Source organism: Macaca thibetana, chromosome 16 (genome assembly GCF_024542745.1).
Source record: "Macaca thibetana thibetana isolate TM-01 chromosome 16, ASM2454274v1, whole genome shotgun sequence".
NCBI classification, from domain to species: domain Eukaryota; kingdom Metazoa; phylum Chordata; class Mammalia; order Primates; family Cercopithecidae; genus Macaca; species Macaca thibetana.
The window spans coordinates 31,433,669-31,456,443 of NC_065593.1; the positions used below are offsets into that span (position 1 = coordinate 31,433,669).

The window sequence follows — 22,775 nt, forward strand, 5'->3', positions numbered from 1 at the left end:
GCCCCGCGCCCAGCCACGCCTGAGCTTTTAAAAAGACCCGGGTGTTTATCTGGGATGTGAGCCCCTGTTTCCTTTTACTGTTTTTAACGTGACTGCTAAAAATTTTAAACTACACATATGGCTCACGTTATATTTCCACTGGACCTCGCTGCTCTGAACTAACAGATGAGGACCATAACACTGGCTTTAAAAATTATGCAATATGGCCTGGCACAAGCCTATAAACCCAGGAATTTAGGGGAACTTGGCTGGGCACTGTGGCTCATGCCTGTAATCCCAGTACTTTGGAAGGCCGAGGCAGGCGGATCACTTGAGGTCAAGAGTTTGAAACCAGCCTGGCCAACATAGTGAAACCCCGTCTCTACTAAAAATGCAAAACAATTAGCCGGACCTGGTGGTGGACGCCTGTAATCCCAGCTACTTGGGAGGCTGAGGCAGGAGAATCGCCTGAACCTGGGAGGTGGAGATTGCAGGGATCCGAGATCGCGCCACTGCACTCCAGCCTGGGCAACAGAGCAAGACTCCATCTCAAAAGATAGATAGATAGATAGATAGATAGATAGATAGATAGATAGATAGATAGATAGATAGATAGATAGATAGATAGATAGATAGATAGATAGATAGATAGATAGAAAAAAAGGGGAACTTGGAATGGGAGCCATGCGGGAGTAGTGCTGGGTATGAGGCCTGTGTATCTTGTTCCAGGGCTGTCTTGAGTCATGGTCCACCCACATGGGCTGCTGTCATCTCATCAATGGCCAGGTTGTAGATTAACACTCTTGAGGTAATCTCTGGACCTTAGCAGTTGGGTCTTCATGCCTCATGTGTTCCAAAATTAGCCCCATGAATTTCTAAATAAGTGCATAATTATCTAAGCGAGCACTGTGCACAAGAATGTCTATCTGGTGGGAAGGGAAACAAAAGCTTTAGCTTTATTTATTTATTTATTTATTTATTTTCGAGACAGAGTTTCACTCTGTTGCCCAGGCTGGATTGCAGCAGCGTGATCTCTGCTAATTTTTGTATATTTAGTAGAGATGGGGTTTCACCATGTTGGCCAGGCTGGTCTCGAACTCCTGGCCTCAAGTGATCCACCTGCCTCGGTCTCCCAAAGTGCTGGGATCACAGGCATGAGCCACCAGGCCCAGCCAACAAATAATTTTAAAGTTTGTTTCAAGGCTAAATGTAAGAAAGGAAAAAAGTTTCAAAATGCATTTTGAAACTGAGCTACTTGGTTACAAATTGATGCTTTTATTTCTGTAGGATAGATTTCCCAAACAGACTGCTAGCTCAAATGCTATTTTCCAAATTGGCTTTAGCAATTTATATTCCCACCAGCATGTATGAGTGTCCTTTATTCATGTTTTCAGTATGAGGTATGATTACTCTTTTTATTTGTTTGTTTGAGACAGGGTTTCTTTCACTCTGTTACCCAGGCTGGAATGCAGTGGCGTGATCTCAGCTGACTGCAACCTCCACTTCCTGGCTCAAGTAATCCTCCAGCCTCAGCCTCCCAAGTAGCAGGGACCACAGGCATGAGCCAGCATGGCCAGCCCATTTTTGTATTTCTTGTAGAGACAGGTTTTCACCATGTTGTCCAGGCTGGTCTCGAACTCCTGAGCTCAAAGTTCTCTGCCTCCCTTGGCCTCCCAAAGTGCTGAGATTACAGGCATGAGCCACCGTGCCTGGCGCAGATATGGTTACTCTTTATAACTTTTGCCAATCATTGAAAAGTGGCATCTCTTTCTTGTTTTAATTTGCTTTTTCCTGAATAGTGAGGCTGAGCAGTGTCTTTTTATATTTTTATTGTCTATTTGAATTTCCTCTTCTGCAATTTGCCTATTTGCAGCCTTTGTCCATTTTTCTATTAGTCATTAGTTTCTTTCTAATTAATTTGTAGAAACTGTTTATATGTTACAGACTTTCATTCTTATGTGTTACAAATATTTTCCCAATCTATTGTTTTTTTCTTAATTTTGTTTATGCTTTCACCATGGAAAAAACTTAACTTTCATATAGTCACTTTGCTTTATGATTCGTCTTAATCAAGTCGTCTTCACACACACTTCTTCACTTTTGTTTTTATTATTTTATACTTAGATATCTAATGCATTTCAAGTTATATTATCTTACGTTATATGACATAGTGGCTGATTGACCCAAATTTGCAATCAACTCTGTAAAATAGAATCTCTACTACAATGCCTTAATCAAATAGGGGTTGGGCGTGGTGGCTTACGCCTGTAATCCCAGCACTTTGGGAAGCTGAGGTGGGCGGATTACCTGAGGTCAGGGGTTCAAGCCCAGCCTGACCAACATGGAGAAACCCCATCTCTACTGAAAATACAAAATTGGCCGGGCATGGTGGCTCACGCCTGTAATCCCAGCATTTTGGGAGGCCGAGGCGAATGGATCACGAGGTCAGGAGATGGAAACCATCCTGGCTAACACGGTGAAACCCCATCTCTACTAAAAAATACAAAAAATTAGCCAGGTGTGGTGGTGGGCGCCTGTGGTTCCAGCTACTTGGGAGGCTGAGGCAGGAGAATCACTTGAACCCAGGAGGCAGAGGTTGCGGTGAGCTGAGATCACACCATTGCACTCCAGCCTGGACAATAACAGGGAAAGTCTGTCTCAAAAAAACAAACATGCAACCAAACAACTAATAGCCATTCTGACAGGTGTGAGATGGTATCTCATCATGGTTTTGATTTGCATTTCTCTAATGACCGGTGATGTTGAGCTCTTTCTCATGTTTGTTGGCCGCATGTATGCCTTCTTTTTTTTTGAGACGGAGTCTCACTCTGTCGCCCAGACTGGAGTGCAGTGGCCGGATCTCAGCTCACTGCAAGCTCCGCCTCCTGGGTTCCCGCCATTCTCCTGCCTCAGCCTCCCGAGTAGCTGGGACTACAGGCGCCCGCCACCTCGCCCGGCTAGTTTTTTGTATTTTTTAGTAGAGACGGGGTTTCACCATGTTAGCCAGGCTGGTCTCGATCTCCTGACCTCATGATCCACCCGCCTCGGCCTCCCAAAGTGCTGGAATTACAGGCTTGAGCCACCGCGTCAGGCCTTATGCCTTCTTTTGAAGTGTCTCTTCATGTCTTTTGCCCACTTTTTAATGGGGCTGTTTGTTTTTTTCTTGTAAATTTGTGTAAGTACCTTATAGATGCTTGATGTTAGACCTTTGTCAGAAAGATAGATTGCAAAAATCTTCTCCCATTCCATAGGTTGTCTATTCACTCTGATGATAGTTTCTTTTGCTGTGCAGAAGCTCTTTAATTAGATCCCATCTGTCAATGTTTGCTTTTGTTGCAATTGCCTTTGGTGTCTTCATCATGAAATCTTTGCTTGTGCCTATGTCCTGAGCAGTATTGCCTAGATTTTCTTCTAGGGATTTTTTGTTTGTTTTTGAGAGGGAGTTTCACTCTTGTCACCCAGCCTCGAGTGCAATGGTGCCATCTTGGCTTACTGCAACCTCCACCTCCCGGTTTCAAGCAATTCTCCTGCCTCAGCCTCCTGAGTAGCTGAGATTACAGGCACACGCCACTATGCCCAGCTAATTTTGTGTTTTTAGTAGAGACAGGGTTTCACCATGTTGGCCAGGCTGGTCTAGAACTCCCGACCTCAGGTGATCTGCCCTCTTTAACCTTCTAAAGTGCTGAGATTATAGGCGTGAGCCATCACGCCTGGCCCTTTTCTAGGGTATTTGTAGTTTGGGGGTTAACATTTAGGTCTTTAATCTATAATTTTTTTTTTTTGTTTTTATGGGTTGTTTTGTTTTGTTTTGTTTTGTTTTGAGTCAGGATCTTACTCTGTTACCCAGATTGGAGTGCACTGGCACAATCTCAGTTTACTGCAACCTCTACTTCACAGGCTCAGGTGATTCTCCTGCCTTAGCCTCCTGAGTAGCTGGGATTACAGGTACCTGCCACCACACCAAGCTAATTTCTATATTCTTAGAAGACACAGGGTTTTACCATGTTGGCCAGGCTGGTCTCGAACTCCTGACCTCAAATGATCCACCTGCCTCAGCCTCCCAAAGTTCTGGGATTACAGCCACCATGCCCCACCTAATATATCTTGAGTTGATTTTTGTATATGGTGTAAGGAAGGGTTCCAGTTTCAGTTTTCTTTACATGGCTAGCCAGTTCTCCCAGCACCACTTATTAAATAGAGAATACTCTCCTCATTGCTTGTTTCAGTCAGGTTTGTCAAAAATCAGATAGTTGGCTGGGCATGGTGGTTTATGCCTGTAATCCCAGCACTTTGGGAGGCCGAAGGGGGTGGATCACGAGTTCAGGAGATCAAGACCATCCTGGCTAACACGGTGAAACCCCATCTCCTGGGTTCAAATGATTCTCCTGCCTAAGCCTCCTGAGTAGCTGGAACTACGGGCGCCCACCACCATACCCAGCTAATTTTTGTATTTGTAGTAGAGACGGGGTTTCGCCATGTTGGCCAGGCTGGTCTTGGACTTCTGACATCAGGTGGTCTGTCACCTCGGCCTCCCAATGTGCTGGGATTACATATGTGAGCCTCCGTGCCTGGCCCAGGGCAGCTCTGAAGGACTCTCCAACCTATAGACAGTGCCATAGACTTAGTGGAAGCGTCTCCTCCAACTGCTTATAGTTGAACGTCTCCCCTTCACAAGCTTGCCTTCCTCACTTCTCATAGGTGTTGTTCTTTAGACAGAAGTTGCCAGATTTGACACATATAAACACCAAACGCCCAGTGAAATTTGAATTTCAGATAAGTAAGAATAACTTTTAATATAAACATGTCCCACATATTGCACACTTCGTTTATCTGAAGTGCAAACTTAACGGGGCATGCTATATTTTATCTGGCAACCCTGTTCCTAAAGCACTCCCAAAGACATTTCCTACATGACTCAGAGTAAATCTCTGTCTCAGAGCCTGTTTCCCAGGGAACCTAATTTATGACAGTTGGTCTCAGGAGTTCTCATGAGAAGCAGATGATGGGATTATGGAGCTGTTTCACCCAACAGCAAGCTTACAATAAACACCTGGTCAAACCCATGGCAAGAGGTTGTGGTGTGATTATTAAAACCTCCATCCAGGTGCAGTAGCCCATGCCTGTAATCCCAGCACTTTAGGCGGCCAAGGCGGGTGGATTGCTTGTGCTCAGGAGTTCAAGACCAGCCTGGGCAACATAGCAAAACCCCATCTCTACCAAAAAAAAAAAAAAAAAATTGCCAGGCATAGTGGCTCATGCCCAGCATGATTATTAAAACCTCCAGCCAGGTGCAGTAGCCCATGCCTGTAATCCCAGCACTTTGGAAGGTCGAGGCGGGTGGATCACAAGGTTGGGAGTTCAAGAGCAGACTGACTAACATAGTGAAACCCCGTCTCTACTAAAACTATAAAAATTAGCCGGGTATGGTGGCACATACCTGTAATCTCAGCTACTCGGGAGGCTGAGGCAGGAGAATCACTTGAATCCGGCGGGTGGAGGTTGCAGTGAGCCAAGATCACACCCCTTCACTCCAGCCTGGCAAAAGAACAAGATTTCATCTCAAAAAAAAAAAAAAAAAAAAGAAAAGAAAAGAAAAAAAAAAAAAGGAAATGCATTGGCCAGATTAATGGCTAATAATAGCTACACAGCTAAAGCCATGTTAATCTGCTCTAACAAAAATACCATCGGTTGAAACCGGAAGATGGAGGTTGCAGTGAGCCAAGATCGTGCCACTGCACTCCAATCTGGGCAACAAGAGCAAAACTCTGTCTCAAAAAAAAAAAAAAAAAATTAGCCAGACATGGTGGCACACACCTGTAGTCCCAGCTACTCGGGAAGCTGAGGTGGATCACTTGAGCTTGGGAAGCAGAGGTTGCAGTGAGCCGAGATGGTGCCGCTGTACTCCAGCCTGGACAACAGAGCAAGACTGTCTCAGAGAAACAAGAAAACCAAACCAAAACAACAACAAACCTCCTAGCAGCAGGGAACTGCAATGGGAAACTGATGGGAGAGAATAGACTGGAGAGGAATTTGAGAGTTTCAAGGGCAAGAGTAATTATATTAATATAAGGACTTGAGAATTGGATGGCTGTTTCTTCTGGCTCTTGCTGCATTGGAGGAAGACATGAAAGGCTGAGGGTGATTAATCGCCTGTAAGCTGAAGTGTGAAAACCAGAGGCCGTCCTTGGCAGCATATAAAGAGACTCATCACCTGCAACGGAAAAGCAGAAAAGGCTGAGGAACAGGACCAGGCCTTCATTATAAGAGCAGCAAAGTTCCGGCCGGGCGCGGTGGCTCAAGCCTGTAATCCCAGCACTTTGGGAGGCCGAGACGGGCGGATCACGAGGTCAGGAGTTCGAGACCATCCTGGCTAACACGGTGAAACCCCGTCTCTACTAAAAAATACAAAACAATAGCCGGGCGAGGTGGCGGGCGCCTGTAGTCCCGGCTACTTGGGAGGCTGAGGCAGGAGAATGGCGTAAAAACCCGGGAGGCAGAGCTTGCAGTGAGCTGAGATCCAGCCACTGCACTCCAGCCTGGGTGACACAGCGAGACTCCGTCTCAAAAAAAAAAAAAAAAAAAAGAGCAGTAAAGTTCCAAAGAAGGTTGTGTTCTCTATCACGTTCAGGTCCAGTATACGCCAAAAGAGCTGCAGGACCTAGATCACAGATTCCAGCAGGCGTCAGGAAAGTACATCTGGCATTGTATCTTGAGGGTGGTGGATCAAGGAGCACTGATAAATTTGGATAACAGAGTTTATCAATGTGGGACCAATAGCCCGTGATACAAAATGTAACAACTATTGAAGATCCCAGGAGATGGTGCTATTAAGCTGCTCGGTTGCCTCTCAAAGTTTGGAAAAAGCAACCGTCCATTGTAAGTGAAGTAGAAACACTAGAACTATCATGGACCATGGTGGAGGAAGGGATAAAAGACTGAGTGTGGTGGGCACATTAGAGTGGATATTCTGCATAATGCCAGCCTACCATGGCATGGGAGGGTCTAGAGGGCACCCTGTTTACAAAGCAATAAGGAATGCGCTGACTGAGGGGCACTGGCATTGTTGGGAAACTCACTGAGGCTGTTACATATGGGTCAGTGTTCATGGTAGCAAATGCTGCCACAGAACGGGCAGGATCCTGTCAGGGACTAGCCTTTAACCCTCAGATGCAAGCTGGGCACATTTAGCACAATGAGTGACACCAGGGAGGATCTGATTCAAGGAGAGCTATGGAGAAAATTAATAAGAATATGAATTTTTGGCTGGGCATGGAGGCTCACGCCTTTAATCCCAGCACTCTGGGAGACCAAAGTGGGCAGATCATGAGGTCAGGAGATTGAGACCATCCAGGCCAACATGGTGAAACCCTGTCTCTACTAAAAATACAGAAATTAGCTGGGTGTGGTGAGGCATGCCTGTAATCCAGCTACTCAAGAGGCTAAGGTAGGAGAATCACTTGAACCCAGGAGGCAGAGGCTGCAATGAGTCAAGATTGCGTCACTGCATTTCATTCTGGCAACAGACTGAGAATCCATCTCAAAAAAAAAATTAATTAATTTTTAGCATTTAACAAAAATGCCATCTCAAATCAGTGGGGAAAAGATGTACTATTCAATAAAAGAATAAATCCAGTGATGGAATCAGGTGGTGGTGGAGCAATTGGAACGCCATCAGGATGTAAACTGGAGCCATGGTTCGTATCACACTCCCAAATCACTCCAATGAATCAAACAGAAAAAGTGAAACAATAAAAGTGCCAGATGGAAACAAAAAAGAACATTATATCCCCAGGGTAAGATCGATGGAGCAGCCAAAAAGCCAATTGTTCAATCTGCACAACCAGAAGAAATCAAAGATGGGTGATGAGGAGTTTGAGGGTAGTCACCCCAATAACCCAGAACCTGACTGAAGGAGAGAGTCGGTTTCCAGGAAGAAATGCCACAGCAAACGTATATGATCGTGATTCCCCCAATCCCTCTCCAAAGAAACCAATGGCCATCTCCTCAGGAAAGGGTAATTCCCAGCCTTTTTGAGGGCTACTGGATATAAGGCCTGAGTTCACACTGATGCCTGGAGACTCAAAGCTTCATTGTGGTCTCCCTGTTAAAGTGGGAGTATATTGGGGCTAGGTAATAAATGGAGCTTTTGACCCAGGTCTAGTTCGCAGGGGGTCCAAAGACCCACCTGATTTTCCATCTCCAGATGTATAATGCAATGTAATGTGACATGGACATACTTGGGCGTTGGAAGAACCACCTCTGCTCCCCATCATTGCTGTCAGGGACTAGGATTTTGCCCTCCTTAAAAGCCATTAGTCTGTTATTGTTTCATGTTTGCTGGTTGAATACAAGTCTCTTGCGTCAGAGAGAAAGGACTTTATCAGACCACAGCAAGCAGTATCAGTGTCATGTCTATATCTGTTCACCTTGCCCCCAGTTCCCACAGAGGCGATGCAGAAGATCCAGATTGATGCCTATACATAAAGTGGGTTGTGTTACAGGGGAAAAATCACTGAGTTTAGGGAATCCACCATTTTTTTTCCTTCAACTTTTGTTTTAAGTTCCAGGGTACATGTGCAGGATGTGCAGGTTTGTTACAAAGGGAAACGCGTGCCATGGTGGTTTGCTGCCCAGATCAACCTATCACCTGGGTATGAAACCCACCATCCATTAGTTGTTTTTCCTGATACTCTCCCTCCCCAAAACCTCTCCAACAGGCCCCAGTGTGTGTAGTTCCCCACCATGTTTCCTGTGTTCTCATTCTTCAACTCCCACTTAGAAATGAGAGCATGCTATGTTTGGTTTTCTGTTCCCGTGTTAGTTTTCTGAGGACAACGGTTTCCAGCTCCATCCATGTCCCTGCAAAGGACATGATTGCATTCCTTTTTATGGGAATCCACTGTTTCTTTTCCTTTCCCCTCCCTCCCTCCCTCACTTCCTTCTCTCTCTCTCTCTCTCTCTCTGTTTCTCTCTCTCTCTCTCTCTTTCTTTCTTTTCTTTCTTTCTTTTGAGACAGAGTCTCACTCTGTCACCCAGGCTGGAGTGCAGTGGCTCAATCTCAGCTCACTGCAACCTCTGCCTCCCTGGTTCAAGTGATTCTCCTGCCTCAGCCTCCTGAGTAGCTGGGATTACAGACACCCACCACCACACCCAGCTAATTTTTGTATTTTCGGTAGAGATGGGGTTTCACCATGTTGGTCAGGCTGGTCTCAAATTGCTAACCTCATGATCCGCCTGCCTCGGCCTCCCAAAGTGCTGAGATCACAGGCATGAGGCACCGTGCCTGGCTGGAAATCTACTATTTTTATAAGCAGTATGCAAGTCTACTCTTTGTCCTGGAAGGAGATGTTAGCTCATCTCTCAAGGTTCATTGCTGTGTGTACAACCCTGAGAAATCTCCTAAGTAGAGAGAAACAAGGTCTTGTCTTCCCAGCATATTAGTAAGAATGTGCAGGGATACTCAGAATCCAGGGTAGATGGCTTCTCCCAATAATTTCTTCTTTAGACTGTAAAATTACGGCCATCATAGTGGAGAAGGCCAAGTAGAAACCTCTGAAACTACTCCCTCCTCCTCCATCCAAGAGAGTAAATAAAAGACAGTATGACACTCCAGGGAACACAGCAGAGATTAAAGTCACCTTTGAAGACTTCATGAATGCAGGAGTCATGTTTTCCCCACTTAATTCTGACCTTAACCAGAAGCAATGGTCCGTTGTAAGTGAAGTAGAAATGGTAGAAATGCAGGAACTTCAGTTCCTGAAGGATGTGGCAAACTCATCCAAGGAATAGCCCCAGTTGTGCTTGCTGGGTTACAAATGGTATTTTTGTTACAGCAGATTAACATGGCTTTAGGTGTGTGCTATTGTTAGCCATTAATCTGGCCAATGCATTTTTTTTTTTTTTTTTTTTTTTTTTTTTTTTGAGATGGAGGCTTGCTCTTTTGCCCAGACTGGAGTGAAGGGATGTGATCTTGGCTCACTGCAACCTCTACCCCCCAGGTTCAAATGATTCTCCTGCCTCAGCCTCCTGAGTAGGTGGGATTATAGGTGCCTGCTACCATGCCGGGTCAATTTCTGTATTTTTACTAGAGACAGGGTGTTGCAGGAAGTCAGAGACCCCGAACAGAGGGACCTGCTGAAGCTGTGACAGTAGGACATAAATTGTGATGATTTCATGGACGTTTATCACTTTCCCAATCAGTACTCTTATAATGTCCTATGCCTGTCTTTAATCTCTTAATCCCATCATCTTCATAAGCTGAGGATGTACATCACTTCAGGACCCTGTGACGATTGTGTTAACTGCACAAATTGTTCATAAAGCACGTGTGTTTGAACAATATGAAATCTGGGCCCCTTGCAATAAGAACAGGGAACAAGGGAGATAACCATTAGGTCTGACTGCCTGGGAGCCGGACAGAACAGAGCCATATTTCTGTTATTACCGAAAATGGGTAAGAAAAATATTGCTGAATTCTTTTCCCAGTAAGGAATATTAATAATTAGCAGCCCTGGGAAAAGAATGCATTCCCAGGGCGGGTCTCTAAAATGGCCACCCTAGGAGTGTCTGCCTTATGCAGCTGTAGACAGGGATGAAACACGCCCTAGTCTCCTGCAGCGCCCCCAGGCTTGCTAGGATTAGGAAATTCCAGCCTGGCGAATTCTATTCAGACCGGTTCTCTGCTCTTGAACCCTGTTAAGATGTTTATCAATGACAATGCGTGCACAGCGGGATATGGAAGTTCATTAGTGATTCTAGTTTCACCCTGACCTTGTGATCTCACCCTAACCTTCTGCCTTGTGATCTTTTGTTGCCCTTGAAGCATGTGATCTCTGTGACCCACACCCTATTCATACACTCCCTCCCCTTTGAAAATTGCTAATAAAAACTTGATGGTGTTACAGTTCAGGGGGCAACACAGAACCTGCCGACATGTGATGTCTCCCCCGGACAGCCAGCTTTTAAATTTCTCTCTTTTGTACTCTTTCCCTTTATTTCTCAGACCAGCTGGCACTTAGGGAAAATAGAAAGGAACTTACGTTGAAATATTGGAGGCTGGTTTCCCCTGATAATGGGGTTTTGTCATGTTGGCCAGGTTGGTCTTGAACTCCTGACCTCAGGCGATCGACCCACCTCAGTCTCCCAAAATGCTAGGATTACAGGCATGAGCCACCGCACCTGGCTGCATTCTTATCCATTCCTAACTGGAAGAAGTTTACATTCATGTGGGATGCACAACAGTACAGATTTACAGTCCTGCCCTGGGGTTGTGTTAACTCTCTTGCATTCTGTAAAAATACATTCTGAAAGGACCTTGACCATCTGAACACCCCAGAATATGACACTGGCCCACTATATCAATGACACGATGTTATTTGGACCAGATGAGCAAGAAATACAAATACTTGTTGGAGGCCTGGGTAAGACGTGTTCCAGAGGCTTCTACAAAGATTCCGGGGCCTGCCACACTAGTGAAGTTTTAGTGGCTTCAGGCATAGTGGGGATATCTCCTTCCAAAGTAAAGGTCAAATTATTCCATCTTGCACTTCCCACCACTAAGAAGCAAGCATAATGCCTACCAGGCCTCCTTGGGCTCTGGTGGCAGCAGATTCCCTACTTAGGAACACTGCTTTAAACCTTACCAAGTGACAAGGAACTCTACCAGCATTGTGTGAGGCCTAGGACAGGAAAGGGCTACATAGTGGTTTCCGGTTACAGGAGAAGCAGTCCTGCTTCTTGGACTATGCGACCCATTCTATCATATGGTTTTAGAGGCGAGATCAGCCTGGCCAACATAGAAAAACCTCGTCTGTACTGAAAATACAAAAATTAGCCGGGTGTGGTGGCACACACCTGTAATCTTAGCTACTTGGGAGACTGAGACAGAATGGTTTGAACCCTGGAGGCGGAGGTTGCAGTGAGCTGAGATGGTGCCACTGCACTCCAGCCTGGGTGACAGAGGACTCTGCCACATTGCACTCCAGCCTGAGGCAGGTGGCAACAGAGCGAGACTCCATCTCAAAACAAAAAAAAAAAAAAGGAAGCATGAAAACTGGGTATGCACTCCAGCCTGGGCAACAGAGCCTTTAGAGGTGGTGTGTACGTTTTCAGCATTATAAATGAATAGAGATGAATGGCAAAAGTTTCTTTGGTCCATAGATTTGTGGTATCTTACCTAGTTTTGGATCTCTTCCACTAAAGGGATTGCCTGTTGAACGTTGTTAGGAATCTAAGCACTGAAGGCAAATTGCATGGGTTTGAATTTTGTTCTGTCCCTTGCACCCTGCCTGGGTTCAAATCCTAGCTGGTAGTAAGTTCTTTTAAGGGGATGATCTTTGAGAAAATGTCTTAGCTTCTGTTTTCCCAAGTAAATGGACACAATAGTTCCTACCTTGTGAAGGATTCATGTAATTGACCAGCATTTACCGAGTAGCATCAGTGTTCAGTTTTAGTCATTGGTGATTCTGTATTTGGACTGTGAGGGGGTGTTGGGGTGGGGGGTGGTGTGTGTGTGTGTGTAGCACATAATTGCATGCAGAAAGGAAAAATACTTTTGATAACCTAGAGGCAGCTTTTCTCTGCTTTTGTGTCAAAAGGGAAGAAGGGAGTTGGGAGAGGGAAAGGAATTCTGTTCAATACTAAGCTCCCTTCCTCAAAATCAGAGGTAGATAGAATGTGTAATAATTCACAGAATTTCTAAACCTCAATAATCTGATTTTTTAAATTTTATTTTTTATGTTTTCAGGTTGAGACTGAGGTAAAGTTAATCTGAGGCGACGTTCTGGATGTACTGAACAGACACCTCACTCCAGCAGCTACCACTGGCAAGTCCAAGGTTTTCTATTATGAGATGTAGGTTCTACACTAACAATTAACAAGTGTACTTCAATAATTTTAGAAACTCTCAGGAATAATTGACTTTGTTTCTTTTTTATTTCTGAGACATTTCATATTATTTTCCTTATTAAATATAACAAATCCCACTGAAATTAAGTGAGAAGCCTCTAAATATCGACAAAATTATCACTTGATAGACTAGAATTAAACAAGCAGGTGGTTCCAAGAAATGGCACAAGTGTATTAATCGTAAAATAAACTTTCTTTTTTTTTTTTTTTTTTTTTTTTTTTTTTTTATTTTTTTTTTTTTTTTTTTACAAAAGAAGGAGGTTTATTGGACTTACAGTTCCACTTGGCTGGAGAGGCCTCACAATCATGGCAGAAGGCAAAGAGGAGCAAGTCACATCTTACACTGATGGCAGCAGGCAAAAAAAAAAAAAAGAACTTGTGCAGAGAAACTCCCGCGTTAAAAACCATCAGATCTCATGAGAACCATTCAGTATCACAAGAACAGCATGAGAAAGACTCAGCCCTATGATTCAATCATCTCCCACTGGGTCCCTCCCACAACACATGGGGATTATAGGCGCTACAAAATGGCATTTGAATGGGGACACAGAGCCAAAACATATCAGGTCCCCAAAACATAATATAATAAAAGTTGTGAAGTGTAAGATGGTATCATGAAGAAATGTTTTATGGTTATGGTTGCAGCTGTGATTAATACACAAAATTGTTGGTAAAATACAAACCTGAAGCCCTCAAGGACATCTGTCTATATCTATCTATCTATCTATCTATCTATCTATCTATCTATCTATTTATCATCTATTACCTAATCTCTATCATAGTTTACTCGATTACTCTTATGAAAATACATTTCACCTATGGGAAAGAGTTTAACTGTTCCTCAAAAGTCAAACAAAAAGGAAACTTATTACACAGAATTCTTTTCCCTATTCCCCTAAAATCTGTGAAACTTCTTTTCAAATCATTGAGGTCAAGCTAAATGCCGTATCTTCTATAAAGCTTTCTCTACTTCTTTGAACATCATTGACATTTTCTTCTGTGTTCCCATATTTCATTGCTCATATATTTACTATTTTCCAAACCTTGTCCTTTTATACTGTTATCTGTGATGAGTATCTTAGCTTTTTTTCTTCTTTTTTTTTTTTAATTTATTTATTATTATTATACTTTAAGTTGTAGGGTACATGTGCATAACGTGCAGGTTTGTTACATATGTATACTTGTGCCATGTTGCTGTGCTGCACCCATCAACTCGTCATTTACATCAGGTATAACTCCCAGTGCAATCCCTCCCCCCTCCCGCCTCCCCATGATAGGCCCTGGTGTGTGATGTTCCCCTTCCTGAGTCCGAGTGATCTCATTGTTCAGTTCCCACCTATGAGTGAGAACATGCGGTGTTTGGTTTTCTGTTCTTGTGATAGTTTGCTAAGAATGATGGATTCCAGCTGCATCCAAGTCCCTACAAAGGACTCAAACTCATCCTTTTTTATGGCTGCATAGTATTCCATGGTGTATATGTGCCACATTTTCTTAATCCAGTCTGTCACTGATGGACATTTGGGTTGATTCCAAGTCTTTGCTATTGTGAATAGTGCTGCAATAAACATACGTGTGCATGTGTCTTTATAGCAGCATAATTTATAATCCTTTGGGTATATACCCAGTAATGGGATGGCTGGGTCATATGGTACATCTAGTTCTAGATCCTTGAGGAATCGCCATACTGTTTTCCATAATGGTTGAACTAGTTTACAATCCCACCAACAGTGTAAAAGTGTTCCTATTTCTCCACATCCTCTCCAGCACCTGTTGTTTCCTGACTTTTTAATGATTGCCATTCTAACTGGTGTGAGATGGTATCTCATTGTGGTTTTGATTTGCATTTCTCTGATGGCCAGTGATGATGAGCATTTTTTCATGTGTCTGTTGGCTGTATGAATGTCTTCTTTTGAGAAATGTCTGTTCATATCCTTTGCCCACTTTTTGATGGGGTTGTTTGTTTTTTTCTTGTAAATTTCTTTGAGTTCTTTGTAGGTTCTGGATATTAGCCCTTTGTCAGATGAGTAGATTGCAAAAATTTTCTCCCATTCTGTAGGTTGCCTGTTCACTCTGATGGTAGTTTCTTTTGCTGTGCAGAAGCTCTTTAGTTTAATGAGATCCCATTTGTCAATTTTGGCTTTTGCTGCCGTTGCTTTTGGTGTTTTAGACATGAAGTCTTTGCCCATGCCTATGTCCTGAATGGTACTACCTAGGTTTTCCTCTAGGATTTTTATGGTATTAGGTCTAACATTTGTAAAATAAACTTTCTACATGAAACATTCAGCCAGCACTGTGCAATGTGTGGCCGTTTGGGGGAGGGGAATGAGATAGGTCCCAAGAAATCAAAAGAATATAAGTAAAGCAAAAGCTAATGCATTTTTATAACAGCCTGACCATCTTTTTTATTCCAACATCAACTATCCTTCTAACATTAAACAATTATTTTTTAATAAAAGTTGGAAACCTACATAGAAGAAAGTCATGATTCTAAAAAGGCCAACTTTTAATCTTACATTTTCCTTTCTAGTATAGAACCTACATTTCACAATAGAAAACCTTGCTGCTGGAATGAGGTGTCTGGCCAGTGCATCCAAAACGTCGCCACAGATTAACTTTAACTGTCTCAACCTGAAAACATAAAAAATAAATTGTAAAAAATCAGAGTGTTTCAGTCTAGAAATTCTGTGAATTATTACACATTCTACCTCTGGTTTTGTGGAAGAGAGCTTAGTATTCAAGAGAATTCCTATCCCTGTCCAAACTCCCTTCTCTTTTGACAGAAAAGCAGAGAAAAGCTGCCTCTGGGTTATCAAAAGTATCTTTTCTTTTCTGCCTGCAATTAAGTGCTACAGGCAGACACCACCTCCCACCCCAGCACCCCTCACACTCCAACTACAGAATCACCAATGACTAAAACTAAACACTGATGGTACTTGGTAAATGCTGGTCAATTACATGAATCCTTCACAAGGTAGCAACTATTGTGTCCATTGACTTGGGAAAACAGGAGCTCAACATTTGCTCAAAGATCATCCCCTTAAAAGAACTTAATAAGCAGAGCTAGGATTAGAACTCAGGCAGCCTGAGAAGGCTAAAAATTTCCTAAAGTTTTAAGTTCTGCTTCCCTTTTGATTATAAGTTCTGTCTCTAAATCATTCCTCTTTTCTTTCATTTTCCTAGAAACATTCAAGAGAATGAAGGTACTCCTTCAATACTTTGCTTAGATATTTCTTCTGCTAAATTTCAGGTTCATCGCTCACAAGCTCAGCCTTCCAGAAAACACTAGCAGCACAATGCAGCCAAGTTCTTTGTCACTTTATGACAAGTGTCACCTTTCCTCCAGTTTCCAATAACATGTTCTTCATTGCCATCTGAGACTTCATCTGAATGATTTTTCCCTTCCATATTTTTATTTTTTTAAGAGACTAAGTCTCCCTATGTTGGCCAGGTTGGTCGTGAAGTCTCATCTTCAACCGATCCTCCTGTCTTGGCCTCCCAAAGTGCTAAGATTCCAGGCATGAGACACCAGGCTCGACCCCCTCCATAGGCTACCGACATTCTGTCCGGCTCTCCTCTTCTGAAACCTCGTCAGAGTCACCCTTAACCAAGAGTCACAGGGAGAAGACGGCCACTCACACAGCAAGAGACAGGCCTGGAACAGAGCCTTCCTGCACCGCCTCAGTGGGACCCACCCTGCTGACACCTTGATGGTGGACTCATGGCCTCCAGGATTGGGAGACAGTAACATTCTGTTGTTGAGGGTGCCCAGTCTGTGGTCCTGTAAAACAGCCGTAGGAAACTAACACAGCCTGTTAGCCCACAGATAGTCGAGAGATGGAATGAAATAATAATAGAAATATATGTGAAATAATAATAGAAATAAAGCACACAATAACTGTAATGGGTTTGAATCATCTCCGCATCATCGCTTCCCCTTCTCCCGGGCCCATGGAGGAGTTGTCTTCAAGAAACCTGGTCTCTGGTGCCAAAAAGTTTGGGGACCGCTGGTGTAAATGTTTCTAAAAATAGTTACGCAACATAAGGTTTACCTGCTACAAATAATGCAGATTTAAATGCTAATAAAAATGGGTGCAAATGAAAACACTCTTTCTGTGGTCCAGGGAATCTTAACCATTCTCTGAGAAAGACTCGCAGCTTGGAACTGCAGCTGCCTTCCCACATCCTGTCCACTGTAAAGCCCTGCAACACACACACATGCACGCACACGCACACACACACGCACACACACATGCACACGCACACAGATACACATACATAAATACATTCACATGCACAAACCTGCGCGCACACATGCACATACATACATACGCATGCATATACCTACATACATACACACACAGACACACAGACACACACACACCCTGTACTTCATGCCCTCACCAGGGTGTCCTGGGAGAGAATGCATGTTTTTAGCAGAAATGAAGACAACTCAGGCCCCTCATTCTCCTGGTGATTGCACAAGTGCCTTCTCTGCAGACCATGCTTCAGTGCCTTTCTTGGTTCTCCCTCTTACTGAAAGAGAGAAGCAGAGACCCCTACCCCTGTCACCCACCACCTCCACCGCTAGGCTGCCCCAGGCCCAGGTTCCAGAAGTCTCCCAGGATCCAGGAACTAAGGGCAACCACTGGGTTCCACAGCCGCTAGTCCATGAGTCAGGTGCCACTCTGCGAGCTGACAAACCTTGGCTCTCATGCCCCACACCAAGCCAGCCACACCGCCGTCCCCCCACCAGCATTATTACTGCCTCCTGATGTTAGCCCTGACAACCCTACTTGCTGATAATCTTGCCCCTCACACGCTGGTCCAGGCAGGCCCAGAGGCCAGCACCCTCCACCCACCCTTCCTGGGGGCCACTCTACTTTCTGCTTGCCCAGATGTCTTCAGCTGGCTTTACCAAGCTAGAACAAATAACAGGGATGAGCCCCCGGCCTCTACCGGGAAGATTTGCCAAAATGCTCTCCATTTAGAAGGAGGAACAGTGATGGGGCCTACGAATGACCCCAGGATGGTCACCCAAGCAACAAGAAGGGCAAGGAGCCCAGTTTCCTGCCCTTACCCTGGGAGGATGTGGCCAGGGCACCACAAGGCCCTGGAGAGGGGTGGGTAGGAGAGCAGATCCAACCTCTTCTTGAGGAAGCAGCCACCACCCCAGGAAGCAGCAGATGGGGGCGCACAGGCAGAGCCCCCGGTGCTGTAGAGCAGGCCCAGCAGATCTGTACTCAGCCTCAGCCCCGGGGAGCTGCAAGACAGGCTGAGACCCTGACAGGTTTGGATCTGTGTCCCCACCCAAAACTCATCCCTCCTGTGTCAAGGGAGGAACCTGGTGGGAGGGGATTGGATCTGGGGACAGTTTCCCCCGTGCTGCTCCCCTGAGAGTGAGGGAGTCCTCAGGAGAGCTGATGGTTTCAAAGTGTGGCACTTCCTCGTTCTCCACTCACTCCCTCCTGCCGCCTTGTGAAGAAGGTGTCGCTTCCCCTTCGCCTTCTGCCATAATTGTAAGTTCCCTAAACTGTGAGTCAATTAAACCTCTTTCCTTTATAAACTACTCAGTCTCAAGTATTTTTTTTTTTTTTTTTTTTTTAACAGAGTTTGAATCTGGTCACCGAGGTTGGAGTGCAATGGCACCATCTAGGCTCACTGCAACCTCTGCCTTCCAGGTTCAAGGGATTCTCCTGCCTCAGCCTCCCGAAGTAGGTGGGATTACAGGTGCCCGCCACCACGCCCAGCTAGCTTTTTTTGTATTTTTAGTTGAGACGGAGTTTCACCATGTTGGCCAGGCTGGTCTTGAACTCCTGACCTCAGGTGATCCACCTCTCGGCCTCCCAAAGTACTGAGATTACGGCCAGGCTGGTCTTGAACTCCTGACCTCAGGTGATCCACCTCTCGGCCTCCCAAAGTACTGAGATTACGGGTGTGAACCACCACGCCCGGCCTCAAGTATTTCTTTACAGCAGTGTGAAAACAAACTAAAAGCCCTTCCCTGAGGTGCCTTCTGCTTAGGCAACCAGCTGCCCCATGCTCCTCCTCTGCCCCCTGGTCTTTCTGTTCCCCTCATGAGGGCCAAGTGATAAACAGGGCCAGCCCCAGCCCGTTCCTACTGCAGTCCATGTGGCTGCTGGAGAGGCCGCGCTCCTTTCCTCACCCCAAGGGGCCCTGATATGCTCTTTGGATCCTGGAGGAAACTGACCCCTTATTCTCACAGTGGTGCAACTTCTTCCAAGACCTCAAACCTGGACAACGTGAGCCGGTCTTTTTAAAGGTCTCCACTTGCTAGGGCTGTCACTCGGACAGCACTAGAGGGTGGTGCCAATGGATGAATGGATGGATGGATGGATGGACAGTAGTCCAGGGATGATGTCCCTGTCTGTACTGAACTGGGCCCTTCCTCCAATGAGCAGCCTTCCTGAGTGAGTTTATACAATTGTCCCTTGGTATCCATGGAGGATTAGTTCTAGGGTCCCGTGGATGCCAAAATCCATGGATGCTCAAGTCCCTGATATAACATGGCCTAGTATTTACATAAAAGCTATGCACATCCTCCAATAGACATAGACCATTACTAGATTATTTATGATATGTAATACAATGCAGATGCTACATAAATGGTTGTGATACTGTATTCTTTAGGGAATGATGACAAGAACAAAGTCTGCACATGTTCAGTAGAGACATAATCATCCAATTTATTTTCTGAATATTTTCCATCTGCTGTTGCTGAACCCACAGATGCACAGCTCCCGGATATGAGGGCCAAGTGTGCTTTGAGAGTAGGATGGGTGAGGTTGCTAATGAGTACAGGGGAGCAGGTGTCGATCAGAGGTCCCTGCATTGGGGCATCTGGACGCCCGATCTCCGGACTTGAGACTCCGTTTGAATGACACAGTCAGACTCAGCCCCAGTCAAAGTTCACCCCTTGGAGCTTCATTTTATCCCAAACTCTTTCTGGACCCTGGAATTTGGCATCCCCTAGGCCCTGGCAGGAAGGACAGATGAACGAGATTTTAGATAACGTGTCTGGAATAGAGTGAAGCCCTACTGTGTGCCTGGCACTTTCCCCATAGGATCCTCTAGCTAGAACATTCAAGGGTCATGGAGAGAAATACCCAGTTAAAATATCAGAAATTTAAAAAAAGATACCATTAGAGACACGAAAAAACCATTAAGTAATAGTATTAGCATTTGTATTCTGAGATTCAACAGTAGTGGTCACTTCCCTCCACCCTTATGTGTATCCCAGACCACCCTGGGCGAGGAGGGCTGAGGTTAGGGAACACCCGTGGATGCTCTGATACTGGTCCTCGGCCTCGGGGGTGACAGTGATGAGGAACTGGGTGCACACATGAGTGGGGCAGCCAGGCCTGGCCAGAGAAGGCACACACACGTGCACAGATGTGTTTACCCATGTACAGGTGTGCATGCACGCACACAAACACATTGCAGGCAGGCATGTGGCCACCTCAGGCAGCGGAGGACCCCATCTCTGGGCCCTGCTGACCCGGGCAAGGCCCCACTGTGATGCGTGCCATGACCTCACAATGTCACTGGTGCTTAGCACCAATCCGCTTTCAGGCCTGCCTCTGTGTTCTACAGCAGTTACACGTGCACAGTGGTATCAGCTACACACGCACAGTGGTATCGGGAAACAGTTTTGTGGACTCGAAGGCTTTCTACATGAGAGGCATAACGCAGGTCAGCTGATTCATCAGAATCAGGTGAGTGCGACCTGCTGTCTTCCCTCCAGGCTGACTTGGGGACAGTGGCTATGCTGTGGGTGGTGTTGGCCTCTGGGCAGCTACCGAGGAGGGTCATCCCTGAGCACTCACCGGTCGCCCGTTCTACACTGCCAGTGTAGACGATTGGCTCTTTCGTCCTCATGGTGGCTTCATAGAGTGAGTGCCATTCCCTAGTGTACCCATTCGACAGGTGAGACGTCTGGGGTCAGAGAGGCGGTAACCGACCTGGGAATCCAGACAGGACCGTGGGTTTTGCTCTCAGCCCTGCCTTGCGCTGTGCTGGAATTCAGGCCTGAACCCTGTGACCTCCCTGCCCTAGATCCCAAGTCTTCCCAGGTTTCCCATCCCGATGGGGCAGAGCCTGGCCCTGGCAGAGCAACTGGGATAGATCCACTGTGGGTGGGGGGATAGGAGGGTCCTCAGAACACCTCTGTGCCCCAAGCTGGGTCCTGATGGTGGCTGTGGGCCTCACTGAACACACATGGTCCCTTGTCCTGGGGAACCTTCTGCCCTTGGGTAACTGTGGAAAATGAAGGAGCCCTGGAGGGCTGGCTGGGGGGAGACCTTCTTCCCTTCTGTTCAAAGGGGTCCAGGCACTGGGGTTCTCTCCACGTATTTCTTGCTCTGTCTGGTCCTCTCGAGGTCTCGCCCTCCTTTTGCCCCAAGTGTTCCCAGGAGGGACGGTCCATCCAGGTGTTCTCCAGGACCAAGGACCCACCGTCCTTCCTCAGTGACATGGGAAAATGAAGCCCCCTCCTGTAGGGACAGCTCAGAATGGTGGAGTCCAGTCCCTCTCCGAGTGAGGGTTTCCCCTAGCACAATAGATCATCCCCCAAACCCAACACCCTCCTGCTCAACTGGCATTATTCCTAAAGTGGCTTCTCTGTTCAGACTGAACGGCCACGGGAGCCAAAGTGATGAGCGGAGAAGAACAGAGCAGTCAGGAGAGATCTTGTTCCCTGTAGAAAACTGGGCATCTCTGTGGTCCCTGAGCATCCCAGGAGGCCGACTGTACAGCGACCTCTGGTCGCTGACCTCAGTCTCCCTCCACATCCCTGGAATAGCCCATCATGGGCCTTTCACCCTTGGCAGGTGGACACTATTCAACCTGCTGGGGCAGGTGTGTCCCCATTTCATGGCAATTGGGGATGACGGGATTCTGTCCAGGTCCCACTGTCCTCAAGTCCTTGGGATGATGCCCACCCTGCTTGGGACTGGAGACTCCAGACACTCATGCAGGTGCGGGACACTAGGTCTGGCACCTTTTTACCTGGGGAAGGTGATGGGATCGGGGTTACATGGCCAGCCAGCATCTGGGAGCCTGGCGAGAACGGTTCAGGTGTTCTCTGAAACTCTCAAGTACAAGGTAACTTTTAGATGATTTTGTCTCACAGGATGGTAATCATAGAGGATGCAGATAGTTTGCGGGCACAGGAGCGAGAGAATATCATCATGAACTATGAGAAGGTACAGGTCGGTCTGCTCCTTGGAGGGAGGCCTCTTCCAGTGCACCCTGGTCAAAGGGTCCTGGGCTCCCTAGGAGCACAGAGTGGGCACAGGTGGCTACTACCCCCAGGCCCTTGCACCGTTTGCCTTGGACCCCTCACCAAGCCTCCCTCTGGGTTGCAGGGACACCGAGCTGGGCTGCCAGAGGACATGGGGCCTGAGCCTGTTGGAATCTACAACAACATTGATCGCTTTGGGATTGTGCAGTGAGTCCTCTGTGCTCCCCTCACCCCTGAAGCACCTGTCTCAGCTCAGGGATGGGTTTGCTTTCAGAAAGGCCTTTCCGAGGCAGGACTGTCTCGCCGGGTCAGGCCAACCTGCTTTCCAGGGTCAGAACTCCTCCCTGGCTCCCTTGCAGGTCCAGCCCCAGGTTGCTGTTAGGCCAGAGGTGCGGGGCCCATCTAGGGAGCGGGTGGGAATGGAGACTGGGCTAGGTCAGGCCCCTGGACTGTCAGCAGTTCTGTCCCCAAGTCAGCACAAGAGGAGCGGGGCAGCCTGAGGGTCTGGCCATGTCTACTTGGAAACAACCCCAGTGAAATCCAAGGGTTCTGGCTACAGGGTGAGGGGACGCCTGACCTAGCCTCAGGGCTGTTGTCCAGCAGGTCTCTGAGGGCCCACCGGCCCCTGTCC

The 22,775-nt window shown here is 46.3% G+C and overlaps 1 protein-coding gene across 3 annotated transcripts in view; it reads left to right on the forward strand.

Annotated features, from left to right (window-relative positions):
• The window catches only part of LOC126939304 (TBC1 domain family member 3G-like), a 292,702-nt gene that overhangs the window by 261,136 nt on the left and 8,791 nt on the right, over window positions 1–22,775 (forward strand). For 2 of the 3 annotated variants that reach the window (XM_050764533.1, XM_050764532.1), the window contains 2 exons: window positions 22,034–22,106; window positions 22,269–22,351. In XM_050764533.1, coding sequence (XP_050620490.1) covers window positions 22,035–22,106; window positions 22,269–22,351 — 155 coding nt within the window. In that variant the 5' untranslated portion in view covers window position 22,034. Of the gene's footprint in view, window positions 1–20,411; window positions 20,619–22,033; window positions 22,107–22,268; window positions 22,352–22,775 lie in introns of those variants that run through there. The other variant, XM_050764534.1, reaches the window with a different exon arrangement.